At 44.0% G+C, this 25,162-nt stretch overlaps 1 protein-coding gene across 1 annotated transcript; it reads right to left on the reverse strand.

Annotated features, from left to right (window-relative positions):
* Positions 1–855: 855 nt before the first annotated feature.
* On the reverse strand, positions 856–20,113 carry LOC143327562 (ankyrin repeat domain-containing protein SOWAHC). The gene is made up of 10 exons (XM_076741983.1): positions 19,799–20,113; positions 16,784–16,845; positions 15,098–15,310; positions 14,276–14,392; positions 10,006–10,062; positions 9,427–9,544; positions 4,572–4,666; positions 3,433–3,505; positions 3,114–3,209; positions 856–2,495 (listed from the first exon to the last, which is right to left on the reverse strand). Exons 1-10 carry the CDS (start codon positions 19,929–19,931, stop codon positions 2,323–2,325), a joined length of 1,137 nt encoding a protein of 378 aa, XP_076598098.1. The 5' UTR covers positions 19,932–20,113; the 3' UTR covers positions 856–2,322.
* Between the last annotated feature and the right edge of the window lie 5,049 nt (positions 20,114–25,162).

Raw genomic sequence — 25,162 nt, forward strand, 5'->3', positions numbered from 1 at the left:
CCTCAATGCTTTTCATTAGAGTCAGCGTGCTATTGAAACAGTCACTCCACCCCCCTGACCGCACACAAACACACACCTACATGCACACGCACACACACACACACACACACACACAACCTTCATGTGTAGCCACAGGCTCTGCTCATACATGCACCAGATACAAGGTAGCCCCCCAACAACAGAAGGGTTGAAATAAGTGGGGCAGAGGGTGGTATGGGGGTGCGAGGCCTCAAAGCATCGGATTAGAGTTAATGTGCCCTCCCCGGGTTATAATCTCTTCAGAGGGGGACTTTGTTTGAGGGGCTTGAGGGCAGTAAGATAAGTATCTATTACAGAAACTCCCTCTTATCCCCCCCCCCCACCCCCCCGACATCCTCGCTTCAAAAATGAAGCACAAAAACACTTGGCTCTGTCCCCCTCCGTGTCGTCTGATATCCAAGACCCAAAAGCAAGTGCTGCCCTTTTCAGCTAATCAGGAATTAAGGTCTAAAGCCGTATGGCGAGTTAGCGGCGGCCATATTTACTCCATCTGCAGCCCACAAAGTCAGGTAGTTAAAGTGAGATCAAAGGCGGCTTAGAAACTGAAGGGTTGTTGCAGTGAATGAATGAAAGGAAGAAAAAGAATTATCGCAAGTTCTTCTTCTTCTGCTTGATACAGAGAGACTGTGTGTGTGTGTGTGTGTGTGTGTGTGTGTGTGTGTGTGTGTGTGTGTGTGTGTGCGCCAAGTCCAGAGATCGGTGTTTGATGTAGATTATTCCCATTTACCAGTGAAGTAAACACACAATGACTTCTGTGTTCAAAGTGATAAATGCTGGAGGAGAAAAGCAGCGTGAGAGGCAAAAAACAGCTGTTCTCACTTTGATATGAAATACTGTTTAATACCAAAATATCCTCATTATATAAATACTGTGCAAAAGATTTAATGCAGGCGAGTTTTTTTTAGCTTCAATTACACAACTCAAAACAGCAAATAGTTACAATGAGCATCTTTTACAACAAGGAAAAGGAAACTGAATCCTGCTCGAAACAGCCAATGAATCACAAGCATATTAGATATCCACTGATCTCTTATTTGTGTGTTTGTGTTATTGTCTCAGTTCACTTGCGAGCTGGGTTTGATGACGGTGCATTCAGGAGCCGCTCTGTCAGAAACCCAGAAAAACAAAACTCATTCAAACTCAGTGAAAGCGGTTTCGCTGCATTAAAAACTGAGTTTCTCACTTGCAGCTGAACAATCACGGTTTTATTGGAGGGACGGGGGAGTGTCATTTATCCTTTTCTAACTACTGGGGAGGAGAGTTTTAATTTTTCCTCACCTCAGATTTATACATAAAAAAAAAAGCAAGACTAATGAAAGTTTCTCTTCATTTATTCTGGTTAAATGTAAAGGTTAGGGCTCACCACCTGAACTTCTTCATTAATAGTGAGCTGAGTTTTACACTTCTATTATATTCCTCTACGCTGATCATTTTCATACAGTCCCTTAGCTGACTGTAATTGAGAATTTTAAAATAATGATTTCAATACAAAATTACCAACCTGCAGAGTCTCTGCACGTGGCTGAAAACGCCAAAATGAAATGAATCTAAGTCAGTGGCAGGAAATCAGTCAAACAGCCTTTATTGGGCCAAAACGACCAGTCGGATCCTTTCGAGGACAAATCTGGTTCTTATTGTCAACAAATCCAAGACCAAAACTGACGATGTTTGTCTCCTGCCAACATGGACTGTGTGTGTATCTAAAGCCTGGAGCTCCGTTTGTCTTCAGAAAATATTAGAAACTCCTCAGCGAGCTTCGCTGCAGCACTGAGCCACATTTTCCTCAAAGTTTATTTACTTTTGAAAACGCGTCATCTGTGGCTGAAAGTGCTAAAAAAAGTAAACTGGCCTTTTAAAAGATGAAAATCCACTTGTGTGACCTGTTTTTTGAGGATTTCAGTGTGATCGAATGGGCCTCAGGGCTGATCGGGAAAGTTTTCATGAACAGACTCACGCATTCTTGCTTTTGGTGTTTTCATTGGATTTTTAAACGGTTATAAAAATCTAGAATATGTCCTCGTAAACACAGGCGACATGGCCTGAAACTGTGAGGCATCAGTAACATTTAGCAACATTCATTAAAAGTTAAAGGCTTCTGGAAACACTTTTACGGTTCAGTGCTTCGGTGAGACGTTCAGGTGCATCAGCAAACGTGTGCGATCGCGTCTGTGAGCATTAGTGTCGATGTGTGTGTACATAACAAATATACACGTTAATACTGCTCATGTATATGCATGCGGGTTTACATCGTGTGTATATGCAGGAAGTCATCCACGTTTCTGCTCAGCGGGAGAATTTTCGGGGTCTGAACGCAGGAAGGACGAGCTGATGTGACGCCGTCCTCTCCTCCTCGATCGGGGCCAGCTCCTCCGCCGAGCCCCACTTCTTCTTGGAGTGAAACAACGAGACCAGCTTCCTGTTCCTGTTCCGCTCTCTGGCCTGAGTGACCTGAAACGCTGAAATCACGAGAAACAATCGTTCATTGATTCGGACAAAAAAAAAAAAGAGTGATTCCAGTATGACCCGAAACTACGTTTTCACGTGTTTGATGTCGACACTGAAACGCTGGAGGTTCTTTTTCATTTTTCCAGCTGCACTGAAGGTTATCTGATAAACGTTGAAGAAACAGCTCTCAGACAGAAACAGTAAAATAGTTTGACATTATGGGAAATGCTTTGCTTTCTTAGAGTTAGACGTTAAATATGAAGCCAAAGACAGAACAACAGTTAGCTTAGCATAAAGACTGGCTGGGCGCAGTGATCTTTTTTTCACTTTGGTTGTTGTATGGACAGAGCCTGGCTAGCTGTTCCCACCCACTTCCAGTCTTTATGCTACGCTAAGGCGGTCGCTTCATGTTTGTCGTACAGACGTGAGTAGCATTTTCTTATCCAGCATTTGCCAATTTCCCAAAATGCTGAACTATGATTATACACCTCCTTTAAAGAAAACAGCTTATTTTTAACTTTATTTTATTTTAACTTTATAAAGTATTGAAATAAAGGAAAAAAGAAGGCAACTTCAGTTTACAAAGACAAATAATCTGTGATTCATCTGCTCAACTATGAGGCACTCACGCAGTTCGCAGTCTTCCTCGGGTCCCTCTGCTTCCTTGATGTTCAGATAGTGGAAGGCAAGATGGCCGCTGTAGTCCCTTAAGTTTTCTTTAGCTCCTGATAACCGAATAAATGAAGTCACTGATGCAGCAAATGCAGCCACTCTTAAACTTACATACTGACGTGAAATCAGGCTTTCATGAGGTAAAAGTAAACATTAAGCACTGGTGAGAAAAAGGTTTATAGTCTGAGTCACGTTCAGCTGAGAAACACAAAATGATTCTTCAGTTATGTATTTGATGATTTAAGGCAGCGCAGGTTAAATGAAGTGAGTTTTTACCGTATGTCCCGATGAGCAGGTCTAGAATGTGCCGATGACCATGTAAGGCTGCGATGTGTAAAGGTGTGTACCCCTGCAGAACAAAACAGGAGTAAAACAAAGGGAAACGTGCGTAAAGGAAATGGAAAATGTGTATTCTGAGGTTTTTAATGACAGCGGTGATGCAACCTCAGCACTGACACGCGAGCATTTTTCACTTTGTGTTGACTTCGGGGGAATAGCTGTGAGCTGCAGGGCTTCGGTACCTACCCCCTAGAGTTTCCCAGGCCCGAGCGCAGCCAATGAAAACAGCATGAAAAAAAATATACAAATTAGCAAAGGTTATGGAAACACAAGATAATGACAAAAACATAATTGCCTGGTAATTCGCTGAAAATTGCATACTTCTAGAGTCGTGCATGCTGGCACATAGACGCACTGTTTTGGGAAACAATTAACGTGACATGACATGATTTATTAGCGGAGCACTCCTGCAGCCCGACAACACGTGCTGCTGTAAAACATTTGCACAGCTGGATTCTCATAGAGATCAGTCAGGAGCGTTACATCACCGAGGGGAACAGGAGGGGGAACCGGCAGCCTTGTTGTCCTGTTGTGATCATTCAAGTCAAACTGTACATACCCGCCACTTCCTGATTAAAAAGCTGGATACTCACATGCTGCAAGAAAGAGGAAAGCCGTGAATCAACCAGTGAACGACGCAGAGAGCAAACTGCACCGTAGAGTTAAAGGGGCACTTCGCTGGTTCGACGCATGAAGTTCGGTTTGCTCATCGTGGAGAGTAACGGAAAAAACAACCCTGGTGATGTCATCAGGGCGCATCAGGACGAGGCTTCAGAGGTAGAGATATGTCACCGGGAGGGAGAAATATGAAGAAACCCACGCTGCCGCACTGGTAAACTGTCATGGGAGCTGTCAGGTGATGAACTTTGTGAAAATCTGTGGATTATTAAAGTGTTTTGGACTAAATATTTTACTGGATTGGACCTTTGCCAGTTTAACAAGACTGTACCTGCTGGTTTGCATCAGTCGAATCATCCATGTATCGAGTACGAACGTAGCAGCTGTGAGCACAGATGGACGGAAACTAACTAAACAGCTGGAGTGCCCCTTTAAGATCAGAGTATGGAAATGAAAACGCTCACTGATTTGGTGTTGACATCAGCGCCAGCATTAACCACCAGAGTGGCCATGACCTCGCTGCCATGTTTGGCAGCCCAGTGCAGAGCCGTCTGTGTGCAACAAGGAGAGAAGAGTCATTCAGAATATTCCTCCTCCACAACCCCGATTCCAGAGAACTGGAACTTAAATGTTTTCATTTGAGTTTATGTCGAAAAGGACCAGAAAATGATCAGGTTCTGTTTTATTCAGGTTCCACACAGCGTCCCAGCTTGTGTGGAATCGGGGTTGTACAATGTTGTGGATTATTGTCAGGCACGATAATTGCGGCAGCATCATTACAAGTCGTCCAAGCTGAGCGGGGCAGCTTCTCATTGGCTGTGTGAGGGCAGCGGGCCAGCTGCGCTCAGAGGGGAGTGGACGGATGGAGGGATGGTGAGAAGGAGGGATGGCGAGATGGTTTCCTGCCATCTAACAGAGCCTAATTACAAAACAACACAGGCCTGTGCCCACAGTCGGGGGGCCCGGCCGCCTGTCACCAGAGGGAAGATTGATGATGTTGGTGTGACCTGCAGAGTGGAGACCCACCCAGACATCACCGCTCTACTGTCAGCACACATCAACGAGGGAAACCTGGGCCCCGCGACGCAACTCTGAGGAGATACACCCACACATGCAAAGACACTCAAACGTGTGTGTAGCTGTGACAATAATAGACGTGTGTACGTATGACACACACTCTAAACACAAACCACATCCACCTGTCGGACCACAGCTGTGATCTCCACGGGTTTCCCTACACACTTTAAGCTGCGTAATTATGGGCTATCAACAGGTGAAAGCAGAGCGTCGGTGCAGATGTCGGCTAAGTAACCACATCCACCTCTTCTGACTGTGACCCTGAACGCAGCGAATCAAACACTAACCATTTCAGAATTACCTAATAACTGTGGATGGATGAAAACCTTCTAACCTCCACTTTTGTTATTTTATGACTTTACTTCAGTTGACTTGACTGTTGGCTCCTGAAGAGGTTTTCATCCAACAGCGACAACGTGGAACTTAGACAAATAAATAAAAATTGAGGAGAACATTGGCAGGACTGGGAATGTCTCAAAACCCATTAAGTCCTGATTTATGAAAGCATTACTGAGCGAGTTAATATAACATTTGATGTCTTTTTATATTTAGAAAAAGAGTCGCACCTTTAAATCACTGACGCAACATGAAATGTGCACGAAGACACAGTGTGCTGCGACGACCAGCGTGGCTAACCTCAGTCACATCGCAAATCATTAGAGAAAAATAATTAGCTGGTCATTGTACAAAACTTACAGATGTTCTGAAGGTGTTTCCAGAACCCTCAAAGACGAGGGAACATGGAAAAACACTCTTCTTGCAGCTTCATTTCGGCAATGAACCACAATTTAACCATTTTCTCATCAGTTTGTCGATGGAGATGTGTTTTAAATAGAGATAATGGGTTCATATTTTCATTTTGGGCTACCTGGGTGAGGAGGTCGCAACATGTGAAACAGGTTTTTGGTCTTGTGACGGACAGAATATTTTTTCATCCACACGTTTGGGAAAAGCCTTTGAGGATTGTGGAAATACCTTCAGAACAGCTGTAAGTGTTGTTAAATGACATCGCCGGGCACTGAGCAGATGTTTAACTGCGACTTGAATGTCATGAAAATACACGAAACTGCGTCCAGCACGCCGCTTCAGCAGGACACAAGTGCTTTTGTGTTCGGAGGCTATGACGCTAATTGCGCTAATCGCACTGCAACGAGCCTGTCCAGCAGCTGGAAGGAGAAAAATTCTACTTGTAGCCACTGAAGGGAATGAGGCAGCGATGGGTAGCTACAGCTCTCTGCGCCGGCGTCTGGGAGACAGATTGTGATAGATGCCGTCTGGCTCAAGTATCTCCGTCTCTTTGTCTGTCCCCTGTCACACCTAAAGACAGATTGACCACAGGGCAGTTTGACAGGCGGCTCGGCGGCTCTCCCGGTGGGAGCGGGTGATGGACGAGGCTGAACAGGATGCAGCGTCTTCCCTTCCTGCGCCTCTCGTTTCTGTTCCTGCCCACCGGGGTGCCCCTCCACCCCCCCGACCTGTCCAATCACTCAGGGACGGCTCCGTCTCCGCCACGCGCTCCCCTGTGAGGGAAGTGATGGCTGAAGAGGGCTCACATCCACATGAGACACAATGCCTGACGCTTGATGTGCAGGAAGACAGACAGGAGTGATGGGCGAGTGATGTACTTACAAACTGTGTGGCAGAGGAAGTCCGTCACAGCAGGAACGGAGGCCCACGTCAGGAGCGGAGCAGGAAGAGGAAAAAGAGCGTGAGGAGCGAGAGGTGTTTGGCTCAGGTGAGATCTGGTGTGACGTCTTCACTTTTTAGCGCTTAAACAGCTGCTTGAAGTGCACATCTATAAAACCACCTGATCCCAACAAACATTTGGCCAGAACAGGAAACACTTAAGTCCTCCCAGGATGAAGAGTAATCCCCTCAGTCCTGGTCAAACATGTGATTTAGAGCCTGGCATTTAGCACACTGAACATAACTTCTGTTGAGCAAAGTCAGGACATGACAAACACAGATTAAATATCAGAACTCTGGCTTTGAAAGACTCATGAGTCTTGTGACTTTTGTTTTTTTGGCGTCTCTGGAAAGGCATCCACCTCTGCTGAACAGGGGAATGCTGAAGGCTAAAGGGAACATCAAAGAGGCCCGAGGGGGACTTAGCACCTTCCCAGAGACACAACCAGCATTGTTCTACAATTAATCCCAGCCTGCTCTATTACTTTCAGATTATCTTTAAGTGGGTGAAGTCTTTGTGGGGCATTAAGACTCTCCTTAATCTCCCCCATCTCCCTACACTTCAATGGCGACCGTGCTATCTTGTCCGGGTGGGGATGGCAGGGGCTTAGGGCCACTCTTAGAAGGTGGTCCAGCATGGCCACAGGACAGTGTGAGAACTGTGACACAGGGGAGGGACAACAAACATGAGCTCAAATCTCTTAAGCGCACAGGGAGACAAATAAAAGGATTTGGGTTGTCAGGGGGGCACAGGAGCTAAAAAGCTATCTTTCATAATCCTTTTGATAGTGGACCTTTGAAATGCAAGATCTGGATGTTTTAACACGGGGTTCTCAGAATGCTATTAAGGGGAAAATCTCGGCAGAATCAGCTTGTGAAAGTCATACAAGCAAAACGCAGAGTTTGGCATCACAGATGAAAGATCAAGAAGCACGGAGCTGGAATACGCCGATGGCCTTCCATCGCAGCAGGCTGCAGGAGTGAGTTATTACACATGAGGTGCAGACAGAAGTACGAGTGGCTGAACTTACCCCCTGAGCGAGATGGTCACGGTCGCAGGCGGGAGACACAGTGTGCCAAAATGAAAAAATAAGAGGCGTTAAGTCAGACCAAAATCACGTCACAAGACTCATCCAACACATGCAACATGCTGCACACAGTCTGCAGCGTCACATCAGATACTCACTGAGGTGAAGTCCTGGTTTCACGCCCCCAGAAAAGACACAAAAAGCACATGTTAGTGAAACTGTGTATCCAACCACACTCTCTGTTTGCGGTCATATTTGCATGGTGTTGCTTATTAGTTTTAATAACGATGCATCCACCAGTTTGATCGCTGAGACCTGAAAACAGTCCGACAGGGCGAGAAACTACCTAAAGGAACTAAACTGGAAACCTAAAAGTCCCATTTGCACTTTGCTGTTTGTGTGAAGACGAGGCAGACGGCATGAAAAAAACCCAACAGTGAACAAACTTGATTTTCATACGTTGTTGTTTGTATGTTTTGTGGTGCGACGCTGAGCGAATGCAGAGGCTGAAGAGCTCCAGAGTTCCTCTCTCTCTCTCATTCATCGCTCTCAGATCCTTCATTCTCTCTCCTTGCAGTTTTTTTTTTAACTTGTCATCTGACAAAACTTTGATTTAATGTCAGTGTCTCCCAGTGTTTCCTTATTTTGTGAATGAAGCTGTATACAAGTTGTGGTAGTGGACCAATCTTCAGCATTCTGCACAGTAAACTCCACCCGGAGAGTTCCTGAAGCTTTGGAAAGTACCGCGCTGGAAAAGGGACTTTTTTGGCGCTTGAAGCAATTGTAGAGGAACTAAATTTAATTCCTGGTTCCTCCAGTCGACACGCAGTTCCTCAGCTTCTCAAAAGGGTCTTTGTCCCTCGGCCCTGCGGTAGAAATTTTCTCAAATTGTAAACAAGTCACCAGTTTACCCAGATTACCGAAAACAGTTTATCTGGAGGTTGAGCAGAAAGCGAAGTGTCAACATGTCAGGAACAGTTCACTGGAAGCTGAGAGCACCCTGCTAGCAAGCTAACCTGCCAACCTGTCGACTGATGACTGACAACTGATGGCTGAGCAAGCTGTTATTACAATATAATTTAAAAGAGTTTTATGAGCTTTTATTTAGTGGATGCACTTCAGGAGGAATTAACTATTAAACATTATATACACACAAGTTACCTTCTGTCTCAAGAGGGCAACAGTTTGATGCTTTTTCACAACCAAAAAAAAAGTTTTACAAAATGTTTGCGACTGAGAATTAGCCTCCTGAATGCTGTTTCTGTCACGTGACGATCACCTTGCAGGTCATAGTGGACCCTTAGGGTCTCCCTGTTTTTTCATCAGATGAATTATACGTTTAATTTTATCGTTTGCTCTCATTTTTTCTTCTAAATAACTCTGGCAAGCTTAAACTGTCTGATCGTTTGGCTGCTCGCGTTTCTTGCCCTATCAGACTGTGCAGTAGCGACCTCACCACATACCGGATGTTACTGTATGAAAAAGCTGAAATTCAGACTCAATGTGCAGTGAAGTGGCAGAGCGGAGGGCGGCGCTACCTTCTTGTTTGCCAGCGAGGGGTCCTGTCTGAGCAGCTGAGAGAGGTCAGGGACTCGAGCGCCGGCAGCAGAGTAGATCCATTCCTTCTCTATTGGATCCAGCTATTTCAGATGGGGAGGAGGTGGAGCTCAGATGTGTGTGCGCGCGCACACACACACACACACACACACACACACACACACACACACACACACACACCCGACTGTCCATATCCTGTTCTGGGCTCTTTTGATAATGCTGAGGCTACAAACTTCTAATCCATTTCCTACAAACGACTGAGTCACAACCAACGGACACATTATGGGAGACACCCATGATCACTCTGCACAGAGTTCATGCTTTTACTTCTGTTACTGGTTTAAAGGGAATGAGGACTGACAGTAAGACACCATAGAGAGACTGAATGTGTCCTCCAGGACCAAACCCTGATGGTCATCCATCATTCACAGAACTTAAACTCTGCACACTTGACTCTTTAAACATTTTACTTAAACGGCATTAAGCTTTTTGTGAATAACAAAGACATAAGAAAACAGTAGAAGAAGACGTGAAAAGGACTCACAGCGACAGCGGCGGAGCCCATGCTGCCCGTACACTCCTCGTCCTGCTCCGACTCGGACTGAAAGACACAAAACAGACGACTCAGCGGTGACAAAAAGGCCAACTGTGACACAACTTAACTGCACCGTATCGGTCATAAGAGTCACACAGCATGATCCAGCAACACACACACACACACACACACACACACACACACACACACACACACACACACAAGTTTCACACACTGGTCACACTGCTGTGATGTTTTGACGAGACGTGACCAAAGGGTGTCAGACAGACAGAGAGGTAATGAGACAGCGAGACAGAGGCGCTGCTTTCACACGTAAGAGGTAATGAATAACAATCCAATTAACAATTAACCAAAAAACAACACGCCTGCAGTGAGGCCATGTGTTTCTGGGGTCGAGAGAGCAACTCCACCAGCGCTGTATAAAAGTGTCACTTTGGCTGATTTATGTGAGGGAGGCAAAGCTTTTTTCAGGACGACTCCATCGCAAATTGTTCTCAGATCATACACAGACACCATGTTCAAACACTCGGCCTTTCATGTCTCTCAGACAAACTGCCACACGTCAGCGTGCCGAACATGAAAAGTGGAGGGACTGTATTTATCCAGCCTATTCCACTCCAGCACACAGACCAACAATAACAAGCAGAGGAAAACACTGCCGGGCATGATGGGAAAGACTGAGAGCTTACAGGAACTCAAATACTCCTCCAGCACTTAGTTTTTTCTGAAATTGTACTTTTGGTTGCTTTTAGGGCCGCAGCTATTATATATATTACTTTGTTTTTGTTTTGGATTTGTCAGAAAATATCAGAAAATTTCCACAGTTTAAGGTTTTATCCAACCAACAGTCCAGAGCCAACAGATATTCAATTAGACCTCTGATAAGATAAGATATAACTGTACTAATCCCACGCTGGGGAAATTAGGACATTACAGACAGCAAGCAATGATAGCAGGAATAAAAAGGAGACGTATAAAAAAAACAAATAGACTAAAATAGGCAAAATCAGAGGTCACTGATGGTCCTTTACACAGTTTGGTCCAGTCGGGTTGATCATGTTTGCTAATCAAATAAGAGTCTCTTGCAGCTTTGTGAGGCTGCAGGAACACACGCGCTAACACCAGCACGCTAACAACGCTAACATGTTTTACAGGCAATGCTCACAATCTTAGTTTTAGCATTTTGACATGCTAATATTTGCTAATTAGCACGTTAACATGAGGCTGATGGGAAAGTCGCCTATTGCGCAAATATTTGCTCATAACCTGGGAGTGGCACAGTTCACCTCAATTCCTCTTTATTTCACGCTCATGGATCCTTTGTCGGGCAAATTAAAATGTTCCTAACGATGGTACCAGATGAAAAGTTAACAGTTATTGCAGTTAATCCTGAGGCGGAGGTGTACCAGTGTTCATGGTAATGCTCCAACAGCTTTTCACTCATCAATGTTGACCTCATGGTGGCACTTGAGGAAGAATCAGGGGATCGCCAGAGGCAGCAGGATTCATTCTCTTGGAGGGATGAACGCCTGAACAAAATTTCATATCAGTCCATCCCATAGTTGTTGGGATATTTCACTGCTCCTGCAGCCAGAACGACAACAACCAAAAACAATTAATCTCAAAAGCTCATCTGTCGCAGGCTCAAAGGTAAAATCTCGTCAAAGCCAGAAGAACTGCAGCTGCAGCTCGAATTCGGCTCCTGCAGCGTGACCTCCTGCTCACCTTCACCTCCTCTCTGTTTCTAATCTTTTATATATTTTCTACTGTGCGATGGTACAAAACAGTGTGTTTTTATTATCCATATCCTGCAATGTGCAATTCCATCCAGACACTGATCCATCCTTCTAAAGCCAATTTTATTTTTCTACGCTTTTTCAATCAATCAGTCAATAAAGTCTTATCTTATCTCTTATCTTAACAGCCACATAACAACATATTCAGACCCCTAACAGGCAGCATTTAAAAAAACTGAAGACACGGACTGATCAGTTCAGTCTTCAGGCCAAAAATAAGCTTTTCTTTCTGGAGGACAAACTACGTGACGGAGACGACCTTTTCAAAATTATCATTGGTGTTTACCTATTGCAGTTTTTCTGTACCTATGTGCCACCTATGGGTGGAGGTCTAATTAGATTCCATTGCAATCAACAGGAATTAAAAAGCAGATCACAGCTGCAGCTCTGTGAGGGACCGAGCTACAAAGATCCAAAGTAAGACGACGCTCTCCTCCTGATTCAAAACTTAAAACCTAAAGGAGCCTGACTTTCTGCCCCACACCGTCGACCTGCACTGAGGAGCGTTATATCATTAATTATATCCCTATAAAGCTTTTGTAGAAAACCACAAAGCTAACAGCCTCAGGTGATTAAGAACAGTGTATGACAGCGAACCAGCCAGGTAGCTTCTGCGAGGTGAGTCGACTGTCGACTCAGGGCGTCCCGAACACAGAGTTCAACGGTGCGATTAATACTTTCAGCAAACACTCTTAATCTGACTGCCGTTCCATATTAATGCACTTCAACATATTTCATCTGTCTGTTGTTCAGGTCATCGAGGTCAGCCACGTTTCTTTCTCCGGGGCTGAGGCTCAATGTCTTTAATGGGCACGAATGATTATTATCTTTCTAATGAGGTCCAACATGTTGCTGCTTAGCATGATAACAGAGGGCTCAATTTAAATGCAGATTCTCCACCTTCTCCCCCATCAGGTTCTCCTCCCACTCAAATTCAACACACTGTAGGTTACAGATCCAGGTAATTTATTAGCACCACCTGGTGGGTGAAGAAGGAACCTCCAGGGTGGAAGTCTGGCTTGTCCTTCATCTGAGCGCGTGCAGTCAAATCCAGTTAAAAACCTTAAATCACCCACAATGAGTGTTTATCTGGATGTCTTTCAGAATTAAAAGACATTATTTCTAATTAATAACCCAATATCCCCGGTGTGGGATCAATAAAGTCCTGTCTTAGCTTCTGAAAACTGAAAAAAAGAAATTAATCCTGCCTTGAATTTATCAAAAAGGTGCTGCTGAGCTTTAATTTAGCAGGTATTCAGTTTACAATGACATAAAACAGAGAGACGGGAACCAGCAGATACCTGACACTTCTGCTCAATAAATTAAATAATTAATAGATTACCAAACCAGTCAGAGGTTAAATTTCTGTCACTGGCTCTCATTGTACTGGTTCATCATTTCCAGGCACAAAAAGATTTAAATAAAACAGAAAAAATAAAAGTTCTTTATAATTTTAAATTAAATATTTGGCTTCAGAGTAGCATGCTAATGCTAACGCTTAATCTGTGTTTTATCTGAGATTCCTCAATGACTCTTAAACTCTGTGCATTGTGTTCATTTTGGATTTGCACTTGAAGGGATGTTCATGTTTTTGTGGGGTTGAGTGGGAGTACTGACATAGGAAAAAAAAAATCAGTATCAGTTGAAGTGTACGCTTTACTGACAATATTTGCTGAAGCGAGCTGACGTCGTACATCTATACTCTCTTCAAAGCCACCAGACTCCATTGACAAAACCAGTAATTTTACCTTGCAGAACACGGGAGCAGCTGAACTACTGCTGCCTCCATCAGTTCGTTTGTCTTATTTCCTGACTTTGATGTTTTCTAACTGATGTTTTACACTTCATATTTGCACTCTGCTGCTGTAATTCCCCTCAGGATGAATCCAGTTATATCTTTATAGTTACAGTTTCTTTTTTTTTTTTTTTTAATTAGTCTGGCTTCTCTTCAAAGTACTCCTGGTTGGGATTCTAAAATATGTGCCAAAATACTTTGCAATATTTACTCTAGAAAGCTGTCAAAGCCACAGGAGTCCCAAACACAGCATGCTGTGAATTTATGTCACAAACACTGTAAAAAATGACTGAGATTAGTTCAGGTTAGCCTGCACTTCAACCCTGAATGAGAAAACCTTGTTAAGGCGACAGGCAGCCGACCTGCTGGCTTCATGTCTGTTCAGACCACTACTGAAACTGAAACAAATTCCCTTCCACTATCACAGAAGAATAAAAAAACAAAAAGGGTGGAGAGTTCACTGTTGACGTTTCGCTTAGAAAACTAATCGTTTCAGCTCTGAACTGAACCACACGGCACCTCAGAGAGCGACAGAGCAGAATCATATCGCTGCCTCTTTTCCAGCCTTGTTTGGCCAGAAATGGGGCGATGGAGCTCTGACTAAAACACTGCAGTTACTCTACGACAGCCCAAGTATTCAAGCGTTGCCCCTCAATCAAACTGTCACCTTTGACCCTGAATCTTTGTCCAGCTCATCCTCCCCGCTGCTTTGTGTCGAGGGCTCCTGGGCCGGGATGACGGGCGGTGCAGTGTGCTGCGTGAGGGCCGCTCCGGTCTGCAGGTCCTGCAGGAGCACAGACATAACGTGCTATAAACTGATGTGAGCGTTCACAGGCCAAACGTTCAGCAGTGTCAAAGTGACGGCTGAGGTCAACAGACAGCGCGAGCACTCTGCTTGCACTTCCTTTCACCATCTGGGTGTGGATGAGTAATGTTTGCTTTAGTGCCTGTTTCAACAAATCGTGCCGGAGACTATTCAAGCAGCAGCATAAAATATATTAATCTTTCTAATCTATGATTAAATGCTCTAGTTTATTGCAGGAACAATATGTAGAAGTACTTCCAGAGGATTATTGTGCATTAAACCAGCACAGAGTGTTTGTTTTCACAGCAGTAAAGTGCTTCTATACATTAGTTTTCAGCAGCTCACCCTTTATGTGGAGATATAAGCCCTTTGACCTTCCCTTTCTTCTCCTAGCTGCTAACTTAGATGAGTAAAGAGAGTGTTTTCCCGTGCCACAGTGTCCCTCTGTGTGCGCCACAGGGCCATCATTAAATGCTGACACATGGTAGCAGAGAAAAGGCAGAGTACAGTGACAAAGACGGCCTTGTTTAGAAATAAATGCGTCATTCACATGAAGAGTAAACATGGTGTGCTGGTGCAATAGCACATTCAGCATTTCGGCAGCCAGTGTTGCTGCTGCTGCATCCCTGCAGCTCGTCCCGCCGTTCAGTTTGTTTTTGCAGGTGGAACAGAATTTAAATTCACCTCTGCAGCACCGTCGGGCTCCCCGCATGGCATCGGCTCATCCTGCCGTTCCGTCTGGTGGTGAGGAGAAGCTGAGGCGTCCCACTGCACGGAGGCTGGAGCTCTGGCCGGGCTCGGGCGCCTCTGCCCGTCCCCGTCTGTCCCAGGCTGTTTGGTGTCTCGCTCGTGCAGCATTTGCCTGTATTTCTTCTTTAGAACGAGATACTTCTCACCCTGCGACAAGCGGAGACAGTAAGAAACGCCACAGTAAAACACAGTCAGGTGGCTGGAACTCACATTAACAGAGATTTATTCATCTATGAGGCTTCTTCTTCGGCTCTGCTCCACACAAACGTGTTTGGCTTCTTGTTACTTGGATGATTGATTGTCATTGTGCAGCATTGTGCATGAATTGTGCTTGTGTGAAGCTTCTTGTAGTGGGTGGTGTTGTGCTGGAGTGCATTATATTGAAGGTGTTTCTAATATTCTGCCCTCTCATGCATGAAAATTAGAAACACCTCTCAATATACCTGCACTGCAAACCTCAATATTAAACATGTTGTCAAATTAAAAGCTCTCAAAATGGATCATTACTGTCTCTGTAACGGTGGAATTCACGGCAGAGCTGTCGTATTGGATCACATTAGATTGTGAGAGTGAACTTAAAGTGGCCGGTGAGTGTAGATGAGCCAGTCATGGTCAAAAATACAGCTGATGTGGAAATCTGAAGCCTCCAAAGAGAAATGTGCGATTTTTAAGACTTTTCATGTCGGTAGTTCTTTTTAATATCAAGCTACTGTTGTACCTCACACCTCTCAGAGCCTTTGAATCCAGTTATTCAGGGATCACATTACATGTCAGGTCACTTGGCACATAAATTGTGGAAGGACCAGTTTCAGATTTGAATAACAAACAGTAAAGATCTGAACTTCAAACCACAATAAAAGATGTTTCTGAGCGTCTGTGTAACGTAAAATTTGCAGGGTTTTTTTAATCGTTGACAGCTTATATATCAGATGTAGACTTGACTTTTTTTTGGGAAATACGCTCATTTGCTTTCTTGAGTCAGATGAGAAGCTCAATGACTCTCATATCTGTAACTTATGTGTGTTGCTGCAGCCTAGAAATGATTAGCTTAGCTTAGCATTAGGAGTATGAGCAGGAGGAAATAGCTTGTCTGGCTCTGTATAATGTTAAAAAAGATTTACTAATAACTTCTATCTACTTCTTTTAAATTCACGGACACGGTTTACGTGTCGATGAGATACTTTTCTGCCAATAGTTTCATACTATTCCACTGATCTGCAGGTAGAAGATATGCTACAACGCGTTTATGAGGAAACTCCCCAGAGCGCCTTTAACAGACAGATAAAAGACTGTTGCTTTAAACAAAAAAAAAGGTTAATTAAAAATATATACATAATAACTCGATTTAGTTTGGACTGATTCTTGCATTTTGTCAATATGTGAAACCTGCAGCTTCAGGCTCTTTTGGCCCCCCAAAAGGGCCTGAAGCTGAAGCTGAACCCGGCGGGTACAAACAGTTCTGTAAAATAACAAAGTAAACAGGTTTCCCTGTTCAGTCACGATAGTTTAACTGCAGCGACAGCAGTGATCCGTTAAGAGCGGAGCTGAAATACAACTGCAGGACACATGGGAGCAGGGCTTCTTCCACAAAAGGTAAAAGTATTTTCACAGTTTACTCACATTCTCTGACTTCACCACAGCAATTCGGTCGATGATGAGCTTGAATTCCTCTCTGTATTTAGCTGCGGGGAAAAATATTCTATGTGAACAACGGAAAACTAAATATAGCTTTGAATGCCTCACATTCAGTAATACACAAGTGGTTGCAGAGGCCAAAATGTCAAATGAGAGCGAAAAGAAATTGAACAAACTCAGCTCAGAGACAGACGGGATGAAAGGAGCTTGAATTAAGTTTGAGTCACTATTAAATACAGAATTTTTTTAAGTAAATTAAATTTAGATGTAGCTAAATAAAGCCTGTTTCCAGTAGCTGTGTGGTTTGTGAACTGCTGGATGAGCTGCTGGATTCGGTTTCTTTATCTGAGGGAAGATAAGGAGCTGACTGACTGAGCCTGATTCAGCTCACATTGCAAAGCTGCTTCAATGGAAAAGAAAAACAGAGAAAAACAGGTTCCCCTCCAGCACAGATACAAACAGATCACAATGCATCCCCAAAGGCAGAAACCTGAGTCACTAAAGACCTACGGTAAATCTTTCCTGTGGGAAACAAACAAACCACAGCTGACGAGCTGATAGAGCTCATCAGATAAAGCTTCTGCCTTTGTTTACAGCTGGGAGCAGATATTCAGACGTGTGCAGGCCGTGTGAGTAAGAGCTGTTTATCACAAGCAAGACATTTTCCAGGCGTAGGTATTCCATTCATGCCTAGGTGTACGCTGGTATGCAGCTCGGGACAATTGAACGGTTTCCCTTTCCTGATGTGGACGGAAAGGAACATTTGTGGTGGGATAGTTGCACAGCTCACAACAACAGGAAACCTAAAGGAAGCAGCCACTTACATCTGTCTCAACAAACGAATTCCTCGCTCACCACAGCGAGTAACATCGTTTACCTGCTAGTTATTTATTAGCCAAACATCTGCACAAACATGCAACACACGCACACGTGCACGCACCCCCCCCCCCCCCCCCCCCCCACACACACACACACACACACACACACACCGCTTCACTTCCCACCATGCCCCAGTTTTCTGATGTGATGAAAAGCATTAGAGGTCTACATCCAGTCATGCATGTGGACTTAATTATGATTAAAACACTATCATCACAATTACGGCATGAAAATCTGCAACCACATGCTATGACAGACTTTAAATGTGTGGGAAGCACTCCTCTAATTGGACGGCGGTGTCAGATGGCAGAGTATCAAGGCAGCTCTCTAAACCTCTGTCAACAACTGCAGCGCTGACATAGCATCTGGACGGTACATGCTGCAATACAAGGTCACTTTGGATAATCATTCAGGGAGGTTAAAATATGTTTGCATTTCAGGCAGTGCCAAAGGTAAAGACACTGCTCAGAGGACAGATAATGAATCATTACACGCTCTTTATTTGTCTACTGGGGCAAATACATCATGCTATTAAACTGCAGATTTTCTGTCATTAGTCAGTGATGTGTGTTTTATCTTCTAAAAGAGTTTCAGTGGGACGTTTATCTGTTTTAAGCAGAACCAGCTACAGCAAATGCAGGCTAATGCAGCAGCCCTGCGCTGAATCCAACTCAACTGTGAAACTTTTGAAGGAATAAATGACACAATGTTTCCATTACAACCAAAAAAGATGAATTTATAAGTAATAAAACGCAACATTGCTCAGCTAATATACACCGCACTCGATCAAGAGCTTCCGGTGGCTAACTTTAGCTAATGTTAACTAACTTTACAAAAGTATTCCTGTGTAATTAAGCAGAAAACAAACACTGAAACGATCATCTGTGACAGGCTGAACTGCAGTTTGACCGAACACAAGTGGAGAAAAGTTGGCAGACCAACTCAGTAATGCCACAGTAATATATAAAGTTTGCTAACATCAGCGCTGCAGCTAGGCTAACATTTATTCTTATTGTTTATGAATCTGCGGATTATTCTTTCAATTAACTGATCAGTAGTTTGGTCTATAGAACATCAGAAACAGTGAAAAATGTCCATCCCAGTTTCCCGAACTCCCGAGATGATCTTGAAATGTTTGGTTTGGTTTTGACCAACTGTCCAAAACCCAAAGATATTCAATTTAGCTAATCTGAGACCAAGAAAAGCAGCAAATCCTCACTTTTGAGAACATGCAACCATCTAAATGTTTGCTTGAAAAATGACAAATCAATTATCACATTAGCTGCCAACTGATTTTGTCGCTCTAGCTAACATTAGCTAATGTTAGCCGCCAGACTGCATAAGGCCGTCACAGCAAAACTTCTCTAAGTGAATTAACTGATTTTATTGATTTTGAACTCAACTTTTCAGTTGGAAAAGGAGGATTTGTGTTATTTCTTCTTTTAAAAGGGACAGTTAAGCGAAAATGGGCTGGACGGAAGACATCACGGGGCTGCTTGGCTGCTTTAGCGAGGCGTACCTACTAGCAAAAGAGCACATGAAGCTACACCCATAAAAATGTGTCTAAATATGAGGAATTTTGGTGTTATGATTCAGAGGATTGCATAAGCATCGGTGCAGAAAGTGGGTGGAGAGGAAGTGCAGAGACCCACAGTCTTTACAGCAAATACTGTAGTAACAACTGAGCTAATCTTTAAAGTAGTGACTTTGTAATGCCTCCTCTGAGGGGCCACGCGGCCTTCACGTGACCCCGGTGACATGTTTTAGTGATGGGCTGCTTCAGGTCCTCTGATCAGCCACCAGGCAGCTACAACTGGTCTGAGGAGGAAATGACACCATCTGTGCTGGAGCTGCGGGTCTGTGGAGGGGCTTTTAATGTGAACCAGATGTCTGCTCAACGACAGAGAACAATGAGAGGACATTAGGCCGCGACCAGAAGCAGTTAATCGGGATGCTGCGTTTAAAAATAAAAACTCATATTAATCCAAATGTGAGAGCCGTCAGGAAAACACGCGGTCGTTTGAAATTAACGGCATCCCGCGTTACCGAGCCGTGACTGGCACCCCCTGAACGCATCACGTTTCCCCGTTTCGGACGAGTGTTTTCATCCTCGATACTCACCGCGTAGCTGCAAGTCACTATGGCCAATAAAAGGCTTAAATGTCCTCAGTATGTCTGCGTTTCTGACTCTGCCTGAGCTGCCTCCGGCGGAGCAGAAATAATCCAGCAGCGACTCCTCACTGACATCACCCATCTCCGCTCAGCGGTGAGCACGGCTCTGTGTCGACCTGGATCTAAACTAAACCGAACTTTACAGAAAGGTGTTTTCGGTTCTGTTGGTGTTTCTCACTCGGCCATTATGCATTCCTCTGGGCTAATTTGTTGTATAGTACATGTCTAAACTTCACTCCACCCAGACGAGCTGACCGCTGCTGCGCCTCCTTCTGTTAACCCTTTGAACGCACCACAGCTCCGCATCCTCGTGCTCACGCTGCAGCCTCCACCAGGATGGAGCTGATATTAGCTCATATTTACATTCATAGCAGTGTATACACACACACACACACACACACACACACACACACACAAACAGACAAACAGTTTCCGCAGTGTCTGGCACAGTCACACAACCCCCCTCTCCATTAAACTATATTTATTATTTATTTTGTATTATAACAAACAATACTATATTTGAGTTTCTATGTAGTATAGTATAAGCTATATAGACTACATTATATTTATATTATACTTTCATATTCAGGCACGAACACTTGGCATCGTTAGTTAATCATGTATATGTACACACACATATGATTAACACATATCTACATACACACATGCATACACACAGAGTTGTGTGTCTATCTAATGTCATTTTTGGGACTATTTCATAGACTTACATTCATTAGCTGGAGACTTACCATAACCACTGCTTCCCTAAAACTAACCTCCTCCTAACCTTAACTCAAGTCTTCACCCTAAAATGTTGTGATTTACTTTATGGAGACTTGTGTTTTGTCCCCACAAGAACGGCAAGTCCCCACAGTGTGAGTGTGTAAACAGATTTATGTCCCTGTAACATGAGTGACACACGTCCACAGACCCACACAAACACATTATACCTTCATACACACAACTCTGATTCCAAACAGTTGTGTAAAAACAGTTTTCTGAAGCGTCCCTGAGCCCATTAATCCCCTTCATCCAATCATGTGTTCGCTAAGTGGTGAACCTCGCTCCATCCTCGCCTGTGAATGACCGAGTCTTTCCAGGATGCCCCTTTCATACCCAATCATGATACTATCACCTGTTACCAATCAACCTGTTTACCTGTGGAATGATCCAGATATTTAATTTAACAGACAAGACAAGAAATCACCGATCAGCAGATTCATTGATAAAGGAAATAATCGTTAAGCTGCAGCTCTGGTCTAAGTCTTCTGTGTAGCTCTCCGTCATTTTAACAGAGGTGTGAAAAATGTGACTTTGACTGCGACGACACTCTGGAGGACAGAAACTGTTTATTCCTGTCACCTCCACTCGGCTAAACTGCTAACGTTCAGCAGGTTTGTCACATGACCCAGTTTTTAGGCGTTTTTCTATCTTTTTTGTAGTTTTAGGAGCCAGCACTTCTAATCTCAAGTGTTATAATCTATGCTTTGATCTATAAACGTCAGTTAAGACAGGTTTTCAGCTGAAATGCTCATATTAGATTCGCATGCCGGCTTGCATCTGGAACCAGCCCTCCTGCTGCTCCTCCACCCCTCCTGACTCGGCTGATGGTGGCGGAGGCCCCGTCAGGTCTTAGACACATTGTCAGATTAATTGTGCGATTGTGCTGTAAATATTAAATGTGCTGGACTTACACGTTAATCCCTCTGTCCTCCTCTCATGTAGCTTCTCTTTGAACCAGTTTCCATTTAATTTAGAAATGGGTGATTTGTGTTTGGTGTTTTCGGCCGCAGCTCTAAGAAGACAATATTGTAATTACAGTAAGCTTCTTATAAGCTGATACAATTATTGAGGTGAGGAGTTTATAGTATTGTCGCGTGAAAGTGGGACCTTATGCTCTTTCAATTTAGAAAACAAGACAACTTTTATGAGGATAAAGAAATTTGATCCTCCAGCATATGCCGCGTCTTTGTGGAATGAATTCATGCCAGCGAGCAGCTGGCAATACATCAGCACCTCTTCACTGCTCAGGGTGGAAGGCAGGATTCAGTCTGTCATGGCGGCCAGACAGACCTGTGGTCAAGAAGTAAAAGTACCAACGGGAGCATGTAAAAGTACACATCCTGCATCCAAAATCCTTCTGAAATCGAAGTATTATCAGCCAAATTTACCTGAAGTCTTAAAAATAGCATAACTCACACGCTAATATCAACCAACCATCAATAATAAACAATATGAAATATGTAAATGTCAATATGTAAACATTAAGTAACAAGAATAATAGAATACTAGAACACTGCTGCTAATACTAAGACTGTACTAATACCACCACCACTAATAAGAATAATACTAATACTAATAATATGAATATGAATGTACAGTATAAACAATATACATATACACCATAGTGAGTCCAGTGGTTCCCAATGTAGGGGTCAGGACCCTCCAAAGTGTCACAAAACAAACATGATTGGATGTGAGATGATTAACGAGGCAGAAAAGAAGAAAAACACTAATTTGGATTCTTTTTTAAAATATATTTTTATTTTTACTTTAATATTTTTTTTGTGAAACATCGGATAATTGTCTCTCTTTGGGTTTCAGTTAGGGTCTGAGCAGTTGTGTTTAATGAGCTTATCGTGTTTATTTTTACTTTACTGAAATTAACTGGTCTGGTCTCTTTCTTCTTCTGGATAAGAGACGAACCGTTTTCTAGAACCACAGACGAGTCCAGCTGCCTCTGGAAGCACTTAGAAGTACCCTGACCTGGGTACACAGATGTAGCAGCAGTGCAACAAACTGAAGTGATGCTTCAAACTGAGAAAATGTTAATTTCACTAAGTTAATTAACAGAGTAACTGACAAATCGTCCGGGCTGATATTTATTATCTTCTGTCAGATTCATGAGTATCAGCGTGTTCGTTCGTCGGCTGATGTGTGTGAAGAAATCTCAGCACAGAAATGAAGAACGAGGTTTGAGATGAGCAGGAAACTGTGTTCATTACACCGTCTGTCCACCAGAGAGCGCTGACAAGCTGTTTGTCTCAGCTGTAAAATGTGCCGTGCGTCATGTTGTCTTTATATTTAAAAGTAAAAGCTGTTAAATAAATAAATAAAGATAAAGGATGTTTGGGGCTAATATGAAAAATTCTTGTAATTCTCGAAAAATAAGAAGAACGGTGAATTTATTCTGAATTCTGGAAATTTGTCAAATTAGTTCACTAATCGACAGCGATGAAGGAAGAACTCAGAACTTTTACTTCAGTACCACGTCGTAGAAATACAAGTCACGCATTCAAAATACCAGTTCAGTAAAAGTACAAAAGTATTGACGTCAAGACATACTTAAAGCACCTTAACTAAAAGTACTCGTTATGCAGTTCAGAGTCATGGTATTTATTGGTGCATTCATGTGTTCATTTTCACTTCATTTTACTTTATATTCAGCTGTAGCTCGTGGATCTGACGATCAATAAACACTTATCGTATTCAATCCCAGTCAGTCTCAAACTTTTTCTCTTAGAAGCTAAAAACCTTCACTCCCCCCAGACCCCAAATTTTAACTCACACTAATAACAACTGTGGGGTCAAGTGATAAAAAAAACTGAATTTCAGTGAAATAATGGTCAGAAACCATAACAAACTACCAACATAAATCATTCATTCAGCTTGGTTTCGCTCCATATTTCCCCCCTGTTCATCCACGGCCCCCTGCAGTATCTTCATGTCCCTGCAGGGGGCCCCGCCCCTCAGTTTGACCACCGCTGCTCTCACCTAAAACATCATGAGTGTAGTTTTTAAGTTATCGTGTAAATGTCGTGGAGTAAAAAGTACAGGATTTGCCTCTGAACTGTTACGGAGTACAAATACTTGAGATCTATATTTAGTTACTTTCCACCACTGCTGATCAGAAGCCGTAACTGATCATTATCAATACTTTTTGGGCCGGTGGGAACCCTCCGTCATCGCTGCCCTCACCCCTGTGTGCTGAGAGCCGTTTTCAGGACCCAGATGTTCCCGTGCAGCCTGAGTCAGAGCCCGCGGTCTGACGCCGGTGCACGGTCCTGATCGGGTCCTGATCGGGCCCTGATCGGGCCCTGGTCGGGTCCTGATCGGGCCCTGATCGGGCCCAGCTGTTCTCGGGGTTATCCACTCCATATGGCCGCCGCTCGTCCGCGGGCCTTTTCACAGCACAGCTCTTGTAAACACGCTTTAGTTCGCTGTTCGCTTTTCTCCGCTCCTGTAAAACATGTCCTAAATCCAATCACCTCGTCCCTCTGAAGGGGATGATGTTGATGAATGGGAGCGTGTAGCGGTTGTAGTGACCTATAAGCCCCCGCTGGGATTACAGGCCGGCGAGCAGCCAGCCGGCCGGCCGGGCCTGTCCCGAGCACCGGGAACCAGCGAGGGCTTAAAGGAGGATTGTTTGGACAGACAATGGTGTCTACCTGGACTTAATCCCGCTCAGAGAGAGTCCAGGGGATTGGCGCAGTTTAATAAATGAAAGTGCTCCTATAATCGGGATTTGCCAAAGTGCCCCTTTGTGTTAATCGGACATTTTTTACAGCATGGTTTTTGACATCTGCCGCAGCAGGTGGCGTTAACCCGCGCGCCGCCTGCCGCAGCTGCACGCGGCGCTCCACTGACGCGCGCGAGCCCGTTTCATCACTTTTAAAGCAGCATCCACAGCAGAGCGCGCGCGGACAGGTACCAGGTGAGAGGCGTTATTATGGGATGCTGCCGGCCTGCAGCACGGCCTCACGACTTCCGTCACAAAGGCTAATAGAACAAGGACGTGTAATTACTTCATTGCTAAAATAGAAAGCTGCATTTTAATAATTAAAGTCCGGCGTATCAGCGGTGAAGCATAATAAAATAGTTTGAAAATGAAGGATTACATGAGTAAATCCCGGCGGGCCAGATGTGCGCGCGGGAGGGGCCCCGGCTTTCTGGGGCCAGATTAAAGGGAAAATCCCACAGGAGCGCGCTGTCTTTTCTCCGCAGCTTAGAGGCTTGTGTGGACTCAACATGCTGTAATCCACCGATTAGCTGATATAATCACCTGTAAATACACCTTGGCCATGATGTTACCGGCTCGGCCCTGCATGTGTGCCGGACGGAGCCCATCTGAACGTTCCGGGAACCAGAAGCAGACGGTCGGACCAGACAGACATCTGGACAAGATATGTGATCTGAGTGAGTTCCCAGAATCTGAACTGAACAGATGAATGCTGTTTAACTCCAAGTTAGCCTCAATAATTGTCCCAGAAGTGCTCTGAAACAGAGATTTGGTGACACACGACTTAAACCCCC

The sequence above is a fragment of the Chaetodon auriga genome, chromosome 10 (genome assembly GCF_051107435.1).
Source record: "Chaetodon auriga isolate fChaAug3 chromosome 10, fChaAug3.hap1, whole genome shotgun sequence".
In the NCBI taxonomy this organism is placed as follows: domain Eukaryota; kingdom Metazoa; phylum Chordata; class Actinopteri; order Chaetodontiformes; family Chaetodontidae; genus Chaetodon; species Chaetodon auriga.

Excerpts from the sequence above, each read along its gene's own strand:
- LOC143327562 (XM_076741983.1), bottom strand. The coding sequence starts at position 19,931 with ATGGGTGATGTCAGTGAGGAGTCGCTGCTGGATTATTTCTGCTCCGCC. Across the intron at positions 16,846-19,798 it reads TAGTGACTTGCAGCTACGCG|CTAAATACAGAGAGGAATTC; the intron begins GTGAGTATCGAG and ends TTTTCCCCGCAG. Across the intron at positions 3,210-3,432 it reads CCTGCTCATCGGGACATACG|GAGCTAAAGAAAACTTAAGG; the intron begins GTAAAAACTCAC and ends TTCGGTTATCAG.